At 40.2% G+C, this 12564-nt stretch overlaps 1 protein-coding gene across 15 annotated transcripts in view; it reads right to left on the reverse strand.

Moving 5' to 3' along the window:
- Positions 1-12564, reverse strand: part of LOC104929550 (unconventional myosin-IXa-like) — a 135000-nt gene that overhangs the window by 57562 nt on the left and 64874 nt on the right. For 13 of the 15 annotated variants that reach the window (XM_027291527.1, XM_027291539.1, XM_027291538.1 and 10 more), the window contains 4 exons: positions 10996-11090; positions 10499-10561; positions 5843-5942; positions 3524-3577 (listed from right to left, as the gene is read on the reverse strand). In XM_027291527.1, the coding sequence (XP_027147328.1) occupies positions 3524-3577; positions 5843-5942; positions 10499-10561; positions 10996-11090 (312 nt within the window). The remainder of the gene's footprint in view (positions 1-3523; positions 3578-5842; positions 5943-10498; positions 10562-10995; positions 11091-12564) is intronic. The other 2 variants (XM_027291535.1, XM_027291533.1) reach the window with 1 other exon arrangement.

Here is a 12564-nt window from a genome sequence, read left to right on the forward strand (position 1 = left end):
ACAGCGACCGGCCAGCGAGAGAAGACACAGGAACCCATAATCCACACTCTGGACTGCCTCTTCTACACTTTAACATTCAACACTCCTCTGCCTCTCCATTGTTTTCCTTTGGCTTAGAGCTAGTCAGGAGCTGCTGGGCCAACAATCGGCGTATTTCTCCAGCGAGCTTCTCCAATTGCAACAAAAGGGTTTTTGAGGCTTCTTGAGCTACGGTGAGACCCGGGAAAAGCCACTTTTCAAATTGCCGGGTATGTCAGACCTCAGCGCCAAGCAGCACAATGTGATACGTTGGAGGAAGTTGAGAAAATAAAGAGATCAATTTTGGCCAGTTGTGAGGGAATACTTTGGTCAAAAACCAAAACCTTAGCTATTGGTGCTTAGAAAAAAATAAGAACAAGGGATGCTTGAGTGCAGAAAATGGATGATTAAGAAACAATCTGTTCATCTTACTTATTTCAAACAAAGAATCTTTTCTCCTTTCGGAACTTAAAATTTGGAATCATATGCCAGTTGCAACACTTCTGGTGCAGGTTTACACAAAACTGAGACGCTGCACATGGAGCCTTTTTAACAGATCACTCATAGATCCAGTTAAAAGCTTTGTGCATCCAGTCGAGGCTTTTCCTGTTACTTACCATGACTTAATCATGATTTACGTTGTCAAGGCACCCGGTCGATGTTGTGCCAGAAACAGCATGCCAACCCGTCACTAGACATTCCACACAGCCATAAAAACCAAAGACACCCAAACAGGCACAAAATGCAAACCCACAGCCACAGAGGCCCAGAACCAAACACCCGACTGCACACATCAAATGCAAACATCCAGAACATGTTTGGTCTTTGGGATCTTTAGTCAAATACTTGTTTTTTTAAGAAATTTATTTGTTTGTTTCCTATTTTCAGCCCCAGATGTTGCATCTGGAATCTGTATATACTTGTCCCTGTTCAAAGTGCTGAGTGTCTCTATTTACCGAGGCGAGTCCACCGCACGTTGACCAGTGGTAGAGGTCAGAGGGTAAATAGGCCCAAAGGGTTGGTCAGATAGCTCAGACAGCTGTCGAGGGCTGCTGAGCTTTTTATGTGTGTGAGTGTGTGACATCATCTCCTTAGACAGTGGGGTCACAGACTGATAAGGTCATTGACTGACCCTTGAGAGAGACCGTGTGTCAGCAGACAGTGGGAGGGGGAAAAAAAGAGAAAGAAAAAAGGGAAAAGGAGCGCCGAGGGTTAGTGAAGTTAAAGGAATAGTTCAACATTTTGAGAAATACTTTCTTTGTGAGAGTGAGACGAGCAGATGAATAACAATCTCCTGTCTTTAAATATACATATTTGTATACTGTAGTACCTTCTAACGAGGTGATTCAAAGTGCTTAACATAAATCATAAAATGTCAAACATACAACTATAAGCTACACCAAAATAGTTAATTTAATAATAGCATACAGACAGCAGCTAGCCTGGTTCTGTCCAAACTTCTAAAGCTGACTTATTTCTGCAATGTACAAAATGTAAAGACATGAACAGAAATATATAAAAACAAAAGACAAGTCCAGTATGACAGTATGATGCTTGGTGGTCACAGGTGGGTTTTTCCTCTACTGACATCCTGATGTCAATCTATTCATCACACTCGTGGAAAGAAAGCAAATAAGTATAGTTGTAAAATGTTGAAGTATTCTTCTCATTAAGTCTTTAGACTATCAAATATTCACCCCATGTAGGCTCTGAAATATTTGTAGCTTACTCCTTCTCAGAGGACTCAGCTGTCAGCCTGGAGTCACAAAAACATTTTAAAGTGATGCACAGCAGTTACAGCAAAAGACATGAATCAAAAACTTTCATGGGAACTTCCAAAATCACTCCTGCAGCATAACCCGGACCTCCAGCATTGATCTTCATGTTCAGGATGTTCCAAACAACCTTCACTTTGCCTGTAAACTGATAAATATGCCACTCCCCTCAGAGCAATGTGGCGGAGAATTCTGCAGGAGTGATCTGAGAGATTTCCATGACTCCGGGTCACCATTTGAATTCAATATGAGCCCATTTCAATCATATGAGGAGAGTATTTCATATCCAAAAGACAGATTTTTGGTTGAGTACTCCTTTAACTGGATGGATGAGAAGCAGAACCTACAATAAGAGCTTAAAAAAGAGCCGGTGTCCTCAGAAACCCTTTCCTGGATAAAAGAACAGTTAAAAAAAAGTGGGAGACAAAGAGCCAAAGTCAAGAGGGAAATACAGTAAGACCAATAGACCAGTTGTATTTATGCTAACCGATGTCAAGTGTTTGCTTGCAGACAAAGTCAAAGTAACATAATCTCCTATTAGGAGATACTGAATCCTTTAACCACGCAACAAATCCCACTGACCAAACATTACTCACTACAGGTGGAGTCTGGCAAGACAGTGGCAGACTCAAAGGCTGGTGAACCGGCGAACTCACACACACACACACACACACACACACACACACACACACAGGCACACACACACACACACACAAAATGGACCACACACTTAGAGGGAGGTTTCAGGATGTGAAGTATATTATATTTATCAATGAAATATAGTCATTGGTAAATACTAACTAGACCTTTGGGTTTTTTTCCCCAAATGTAGCTCGTTAATTAAGTTTACTGTTCAAAATGTGCTGCCATTTGATATATATCATCTATTGATGACAAAAGTTACTGTTCTACTGCAAAATGACCTGCTACAGGACATATTTTGTTACAACTGTTTAAGTTTATAATAATAATAATAATAATTCAAATGTTCATGAAACATGTTTGTGATACTATTTATAGTAGCTAGTAGCTATTAAATATATTTAGATTATATTTAAATTGTTAAGTCCACCATTCTATCATTAGATTAAATAAAATAATATATAATACAGTATAATACATATCATTCATTATCATTATTATTAAAGGACGTCACTAATTATTTCACAGAGTTTTTTTCAGCAGAGTTTTTATACTCTTAGGCCATTACTTTCAACGATACAATGCCCTGCAATGTTACGTGTGTGTCATAAGATACATGTAAATGAAGTGGTGAAGGTAAAATCCTGAACCTTCCCTTTAAAGACGGCGGTTTCCAGTTTTGATGTCATCACTCATCTCCTGACAGCAAAGCATCCAAAGCGAAAGATTAAAGGGATTCCATCATGCAAAGAACTTTATCTATTAGTTTATATTTTTCTATCAATCATGTTTCAATGTTTTGTTTTGTTTTTCAATGATTAGACTTGAAATAAGATACTCAAGGTGGTATTCCTTCTAATACAAAAAGCAACATTAACATTAAAGGTATCCCTTTAAACATTTCAGAGGCACTTTATCGAGCTGGACCAGCCGAGGTCAGTTCAGGTCACCATCTTTAGTCCATTGCAGTGAAAGCAGGCGGGTGTGGACAGCAGAGAGAACAAGACTGGCACCAAAAACCCAGAGTACCACGACACACCCATGAGCACAGACGTACACAAACAACTTGTCATCCACGTGATACTGACCAGTTCGCTCTCATAGTAATTGTCCCAGTGGTGTTTGTGCGATTTCTTTGTCATCTGGAAGCAAGGCAGAGCGGGTTAACAAGGCATGGATTACACACATAACAATAATACGCACACTTGAAAGTGTAGAAAAATGACACATGCTGTTAATATGTGAGGAAGAAATTACTAATCCTCACACACACACAAACAAACAAACACACACACACATACACACACACATCTCCAGAGCTGCAGTAATTGAATCCATGATGTGACGACATCACTGTGGATACAACTGGTTTAAATCTCAGAAACCGCACAATCTCAGCCAGTGAGTGAAAACTTACACAACACATACCGAGTATTCAGACTTATTTTTGTGTAGAAGTGTAAAAACAAAATCTTACTGAAGTAAAAGTAAATAAATATTTTAACTTAGATGTCAAAAGATTGAGTAAAAAGTAGAATATTTCCCTCTGAAAGTGAAGTAATACCACCAAATTAAAGTAAAGTACAAGTACAAGTAAACTCTTTGTAACCATTTTTCTGCAATACATTTTCAACTTATATACATTCAGTTAATGTTAATTCTATCCTAACCCTTCCCACTGCCGCTGCTTTATTTGGAGTTGTATTTGTGGTCCAATATTCACTCTCTTTTCACTCTGTCCTGAGGGAAATATCTGTGTCTTTAGCTGCTGAATGTTCCATGTGTTCACCAGCTAACGGCTTACTGTGTCTGTCTGCTGTTCGGTGTTGAGCAGGTTTTTAGAGCTTTGCATGCTGCAGCCAAAAGTGACGCCATGAGAGCAGCAAGAGTGAAACTAAACAGTGAAGTTGCAGCCAGACAGCTAAACAATGAGCTGAAACTCACTATACAGTCCCAGAAGCTGCGAGTTCAGGTGATAATTGTCAGTATGATTGATTACATCCGCTTCAAGGATTACAACTGGACTAAAAGCAGAGCACTAGAGTAAATGTGTTTAAAAGGCAGACAGATACAGAGACGGATGAACATGCAGAGAATAAAATTAATCTGATAGATAGAATATGGATATCATATACTTGTAAAGAGTGTCTGTGTGTACGCTCAGACAAATGCGTGTGGACCCAAACACACACGACTGCCGGCGCACGAGAGCAAGTCAGCGCCAGATTAACTCCTGACTCTTGCTGTTGCCATGGAAACAGAGCTGCATAGTAACAGGCAGCCGGCAGCAGAGGATGGAGGTGGGGAGGGGGGGTTTGTTGTCGTGGGGATTAAGGAGGAGGAGGAGAAGGGGGAAAAACTGTTACTTTTTTAGGGAAGCCAAAAGAGATGAACAAAGGAGTTGTTTTTTTGTTGCCTCCCCAGTGTACTGCCATAGGAAGAGGGAATATGAACACTCACACATCTGCTGCCAACACACACAGATGTACTGCAAAAGATGCACACATATGGGGGGCTTCTGGCACCTACACAAGCATGTAAACACACCCAGCCACACACGCGCACACATGCTAGACACACACACTCAGATGCAGGGTTGAAATTTTTGGGCTGATGCAATCAACACTTGATCCAGTTATCATAAATGAGTAAATACGATCCAAAGGAGAGGAAAGGAGGGAACGGAGCTGCAGAGATTTCTATTATCCTCCACATGGAGCCTTAGCTTTATTTTTACTAATGACATACTATTCATCCGGGATGGATGTTCACCATTTATGGAGAGAAACAAAGGAACTGAAATTTCCTTTGAATTCTTTGCAGCAGAGTAAAACTGAAACGTCACATTAGGCCTCCGGCAAAAACCACTTATACAAACAGAGTTGTTTTTATGTGGCATGTTTTGGGTGAGTTCAGAGATTTTTTGGTATTTTTTGTATTATCACAAATTTTCTGGTATTCATAATTTTCTCTGAGGCAGAGAGAGTCCAGACGTGTTGTACAAGTCATGTACAGGAAGTCTGCCTTTCTTCACAAGGGGAAAAAAATTATTTACAATTTGGGCAGAGTTTGGTGAATCTTGCTTCTTGCATGAGGCCAACGGTTTCCTTCACATTATTTTAATTTCTGCGCATGGCCAGATCATCGTGTCATCGTGACGACATCATTTTGCTGTACATGATGACACGAAATTGCTTTTGATTAATAATTGACGTCGGTTTCAGTGCTGATAAATGACATGCCACCACACTGGATAATTCATGCCAATGCAATTAGTTATAATCGTCATATTTTATTGCCTCTGCCTCATGTTCTCCTTGTCGTTGCTAGCTATGCTCTGTGTGTGTGTGTGTGTGTGTGTGTGTGTGTGTGTGTGTGTGTGTGTGTGTGTGTGTGTGTGTACGGACCTGGTTGAGGTAGTGGTATTCCTCAGGTTTGAGCAGGTGGAAGGACTTCCTCTCGTCTTCACTGGCTCCGGCCAACAGGTAGTAGAACACATGGTAGTTCCTACAGACACACAGAAAGTTAAAGGCTATAATTCTACAGCAGTGAAACACTTTTCCTGTATTGATTTCTTGAATCATTTTTAAATTCTCTCAGAGGTAAACTGAGGACAATTCACTGAGGCGACGCCTGAGGGAGGGAGACTCCATTGAAAGCTTTGGAGTGGAGTACGGTGAAAAACTCTTAATCTGCAGCCTATTTCACAACCCAAACCTACGAGGTGTTACAAATAAGTCACACCTTTAACCCCCCGTAGGCTCGCATTTCAAGTCAAACAAAGCAGCAGTGTGGTGTGTGGGCTGGAGCTAAGGTCCTGCCTCTGTCACAAAGACTGGCCACACTGAGATGTAATTCTATTACAGCTGGAAACCAGCTTCAGTCCTCTGCTCGGGGACACTTGGTGTCTGATGGAGTGCTGGGAAGTTAAAAGCCCAGGGATAATATTAAAGAATTCAGATTTAGAACTGGTGGATATGTAGAAAGATGTTTTTAACTGAAACTGAAGCACTTAGAGGCTATATAGATACTATAACATGGAAAGTTTGTCATTAAGGAGGTGTGGTTCTGCTATACTTGCCAACCTTGAGACCTAAAAAATAAGAAGGATTTCCAAACCAATGCAAAAAAATTGTGTCCTGACTTTTAAAGAATGGAAACAGTGTGTAGGATTTAACAGCCCCTAACAGTGTTTGCTGACTGCAACTCTGTGGCCTCACTCCCTTAGAGCCATCATGATTTTTATTTTCAAGTGATTATAGACTAATACGGAAGCCCTAAAAGGCCATACATACATACATACATCAAGTGCGCCCGTATTACAGAATGTATGACAAATGCATGTAGTCCATGATACGGAGCAAGCAAACCTATTACTCCACTGTAAAATTCCTTTGCTCCATAATTTCTGACAAAGGTTGATACACTTTGGCTAATCCTCACTCCAGTCCTGAGATCAAGTGTATCAACCTTTGTCAGAAATGATGGATCAAAGGGATTTTACAGTGGCGTAATATGTTTGCTCACTCTGTATCATGGACTACATGCATTTGCCATACATTGCGTAGTACGGGCGCACTTGATTTAATACACTAGACTATTGTTTTGTTTTCTCAAGATCTCAAATTAATTATCTCGTTATCACGAAAAAACGGAGGAAATTATCTCGTTATCACGAGAAAACGGGTGGAATAAAATATATGTATGTATGGCCTTTTAGGGCTTCTGGAGACTAATGAAAACATAGTTATGAATATTATATTCCATTTCTGACATATTCTGATACCCCTGAATCGGACACACTAGACCTTTAATGTAAATTAAATACTACTAAATAATACATAAATGCCAAGTTTTATTTTTTTAATAAGACCACTTTGTGCCTCAGATTTACTTCAAGGTAATATTTTCTTTCATCACAACTTTTAAAATGATTTTAACTTTGAACTAATCTAACTAATAACATATTTGATCATCTCCTAAAGATGATCAAATATGTTTTATGTTTGCTCCTGTATCTGCTACTACAAACAGTTGGGTAAGTAATCAACACTGAAAATAACTCTTAACGAACACTGATGAGCTACCTGAACCAAACTGTAGCTGGCTGGCTAGCTTAAGTCACAACAGTAAATATTAACAGTGACATGTGCAGATCGGGTTTCCTAATGAATTTGGTCCTTTCAAGACAAGGGGCATGGTTATTTCCCTAAGTACAACTATTACTGACATGGATACAAGACTAAAACCAGTGCCCTTGACCCCAAACCGCCCTTGAGTAGTGAAAGGGACAAAAGGTTTGATTTAAGGCAGTATTTTCCAGCCATCTATTTGCCATGGAATGCTATACATGTTCAAAAACTCAATCTTAACCCTCAATTACCCAGTTACACAGAATTTGGTGTCAAAACAACAAAATAAAGAAATAAGACAGAAGATTATATATGTGAAGAAGAAGGATATCATAGAACACACATATTTGATATATATACACGACTATATTTACAGGGATGTGAGGCTCTGTGTGGTGAGGCATACGTACATAGTGTGCATAGATAGGAGTTGCCAAATGAGTTCAATGCAATGAGTGGTTTAGATAAATACAGAGTGCAAGGCACATCACTATCCCATTAACCACTGAAACACACACACACACACACACACACACACACACACACACATTACAACATTTTTGTGGTTTTTGAGTTTGTGTTGAGAGAATTATCAACATCATTTTTGTTTCATTCCAATTTTTATTAAAACAATAGTTTGACATTTGATTTTTCTTATTATGTGGGAAACTTGAAACCACTCTCATGTCTGTATGCTAACTATGCAGCCAGCAAAGCCAGCGAGCTTCCTATCAACGGAGAGCCAAGCTAGCAGCTTCCCCTGCTTCCAGTCTTTGTGCTAAGCTAAGCTAAGCTAAGCTAACTAGCTGGCTGCTGGTCAGGCATATATGACTCTAAACTTGCTCCAAAATATTTGGCTATATATGTGACTTTTTGGGGGGGGGGGGCAAGTCAAGTCACAGTTTATGTCAAGTGAAGTCTTAAGTCCCTCAAGATACCGGAGTCTCACCTGCAGTAGCTTGTCTTTATAAAGAAAAAAGTACCTAACTGGTAAAAAGCTATGACAATGAATTGTATTTGTATTATAATTAGTATTGTTTATTTTACTTATATATTTCTCAATTTGCAGAAGTGATGATTTGATCTGATCTGATCCATAGACCTGTCAGTGAGGAGCTTGACTGACTGGAATTAAAATGTCATTCCCAGTATGCACTCTCAAGACAATGTAGAATTTTTTTTATACTCAAACTTAAAATTTAAACACCGACAAGTAATATGAGTCAACATGGTTTAAGTCAAGTAAAGTCTCACGTCTTTTATTTTTGCTCAGGTCAAGTTGTCATCCAAAAGGTGACTTGAGTCAACAAGCTTCATTGTACTGGTAGATTCTCATTACCTTATCCACCCCTACGACAGCTACTACTGTATCCACTGTGACTTAATATGTTTCCTCTTTCAGATCTGAGTCCTGCCCACCTTGTGAGTGATTGGACCCTCTTGCACCCACTTGGCTTGATTGTGTTTTACTTTAGCCGTGGTTCATGTTACACACAGTTTAAGTTAGCACCTACAGTTTCAGAGCACCAACACCAGCTTTACTGCTGATTGTTAACTTAACCCGGTACAGTTTGTTGAGTTGAGTTGTATTTGGTTTACTTCAATGGTTTCTGCGTGGGCCTCTTTTGTTATGTTCCGGTTGAACTGTGCATAACACCACTGTTACTGATCCTCAGTTAGTGAAACTAATGACACATTATATAAATAACAAACTCATAAGTACAAGCGCACCTATTAATAATTTAAGACAGATTCATGTTTGCTGCATACAGTAACAGCCTCTCACTTGCACTAGCTATCATACCATCAGAGGCCAGAGTCATAAAGCTCGGCAGCATCAGCTGATTCTCTTTCAGTATTCTTTTCTTACAGTACACCGGGGTCGTACAGAGGCAACCTGTCATGAGACTGGCTTTAAGATTTAAGATAGTTTGCAGTTTATCACCAGCCTGGCCGCTCCCCTGTCTCTTAGCTTCAGGTCTGAGCCGTCTGGGAGGTCCTGTCTTTAGTTTCTACCCTATCAATATGGCTGCCAGGGCCTGTCATCAGGGTGAAATAGAAACCCTGGGCCAATCAAGGTTAGAGGGATTAGATGACCAGTGGACGGTTTTACATTGTTTTTCCTCTTCCCTCACAAAGCCATTATGCTGGTGGGGTCCGTGATTTTGTTTTACCGTTGACTGGCAGAGATGAGAGACAGAGACAGTCAAGAAGAGAGAGTGTATGTGTTGTCTGAGAAGAGGAAAATATGAATTTAGCTCTGTGGGTACAGGTGGAAATTCCTACACGTGTTTATGTATGGGAGTGTTTGGGCACGCTGTGTAGGAAATCCACAAACAGTCGGCTAGTGTGAAAAAGAGAAAAAGAAGTGTGAGCTGACATCGTTGTTTAAACACTAAGTGGACACAGTTCTATGAAATCCATTCTCTCATTCTGATTATTAACGGACGAAGACCAAACTCTTAGGGAAACCTGATAGTTTGCAGTGTTAATGTAGCGAAGGGCACAGGCCTATTTCAGAATGACACACGATACATCCTCAGCTCACGGAGGAAATGAAGACTATTTTAGTATTGAGTTTCTTAGACAAAGAACACATCATTGCAGAGATATGGATTTGACATTCTATCTCTCAAAAAAAGGGGGAATATGACTCTCAATTTATGACTGCACCACATCAACTGGGATTCTTCAGGGCTCATTACTTTCATATTTTAGAAATGTTTACAGAAAAATGAATTCCCATGTCATATCTTTAAACTAAAATCTATCATGTCATAACCTTGGATTAAATCTTACCAAGTTAAATACATGACAGTAATCTTCTTATGAGCCAACTACTGTAGGTGACAACATGTCAACACAAACCATCAGATGAATCAGTGACAAACCAATAACACAGTATATTATCTTCAATGTGTCTCCACTCACCTCTCATTGTGCTCCTGGTACACCAGACGTGATTTCTCCAGCAGGTACTTCTCTACGTACGCTCTGCAGACACACAGACACACACAGTCAGTTATATTTATGACATATATTTAAGATATTAACAACATGCAGGGAAGAATGTTGACTTGCAGAGAGGGAAACATGAAAACAGACCAGAGGGACTCTTTCAGGAAATGAACTATTATGAATAGCAGTTGTGAATTTATAATCAGGGTCCAACAAATGCTTCTTAATCATACTGTTAACTAGGCTATTCACACATAGTATTTCATTTTCATAGACACAACATATGAATTATTAAATTTATTCTAATTATTTCATGTGACCACTGTGGAATACTAATCAGCAGCTATTTTTAACAAATCATTAATTACTATGTAAGTATTAAGTCAATGTTCAATTCAAAAACAGTATGAATGTGAATCATACAAATGACGGTGTGTGTGTGCGTGCGTGCGTGTGTGCGTGTGTCTCACCCCCTGACAGTGCCACTCTCCTGGTAGTTGACCTGGATGAACTTGCCAAAGCGACTTGAGTTGTTGTTGTGGGCCGTCTTAGCGTTTCCAAAAGCCTGATGGGAAAACAGACAGGTCGACATATCAGCATGTAGACAGGCGATAACTAGAGCTCGACCGATATGTGATGTTTCACACCATTGATTGAATTTTTTTTATTGATCATTAATATAAAAGTGGGAGAGATGTCCCACAAGTCATTACAAGGATGAAAACACAATACTGTAGAAGTCCAAAGGCTTTTTCTACTGTGGTCCTTTTTGGGGAGGCAGGAGCCACATTATTCAAGAGAGAAAATACCTGGAACATCAGGCTGCAGTATGTTCTTTCATTCTCTATGTACAGTATTAAAACAGAAAGACGAACAGGAGTTAACACATGCTTTACAGGGTCTTAAAATATTATATGCAAACTTTATGATGGGAAGCAAACACTGAACCAAAGTAAAAAAATGTGTTAGGAGTAGAGGGGAAAGCTACCAATCACAGTACTGTAACAGAGGTCATGAGGCTCAGGAAGGGGCCCACATGAGGCACACACACACACACACACACACACACACACACACACACACACACACACACACACACTCTCTCTCTCTCTCAGACACGTCAACATGCACTAAACTGCCAAATTCCTATAAAGGCAAACACACTGCAGGCCTGAAAACAGACACAGTCACAACTCATGGGAGTCTGTGGGCACACACACACACACACACACACACACACACGCACACACACACACACACACACACACACACACACACACACACACACACGTGTGCGCACAAGCATGCACATACACAGTCCACCATCAGAGGCCCCTGGAGGACTCATTCAGGTTCTCATTAGGCGTCTGATGGCCCCAGTGGAGCTGGTTAGTTAGAGGAGAGGAGACAAGGAGAAAAACAAAGAGAGGAGAGGAGAGAAGGAGATAAACAGAGAAGAGGAGAAAAACAGAGAGGAGAGGAGAGGACAGGAGAGGAGAGGAGAGGAGAGGAGAGGTTGAGGCAAGAAGATGAAATATAGATAGAGGAAACAAGAACAGGGGAGAGGGGGAGAAACCAGTAGAAAGGTAGGAGGAGATGCAATGAAGGTTGAGGAGAGGGAAGAAATCAAAGGAGAAAGGGAAATGATAAAGAGGAGATGATAAAAGGAACAAAGAGGGACCGAGGCAAAGAGGAGACAGAACAAAGGATGAGAAGAAAGGAAATGAGGACAAGATAGTGGATAAAAACAAAGGAGAAATGAGATGATAGGAAAGGAAATCAATAAGAATTTAAAAAAATGGAAAGAAGCAGGACAGAGGATAGGGAAGGAGAAGATAAGGGAGGATATGAGGAGCGTGAGACATTTGAGAGGCAGAAAAACATATTTTCAGATCTCAGCACTACAGTTCACACAAGCAGGGGTGAAATTTCAGGCTGATGCAATCAGTATTTTGGAGTTATGATAAATGACTAAATAAGAGCAAGCAGAGAGAGGGGGAGGAAAGGAGGGAGGGAGGGAGGATGGGGAAGAGACTGAG

The sequence above is a fragment of the Larimichthys crocea genome, chromosome XIX (assembly GCF_000972845.2).
Source record: "Larimichthys crocea isolate SSNF chromosome XIX, L_crocea_2.0, whole genome shotgun sequence".
NCBI lineage: Eukaryota > Metazoa > Chordata > Actinopteri > Sciaenidae > Larimichthys > Larimichthys crocea.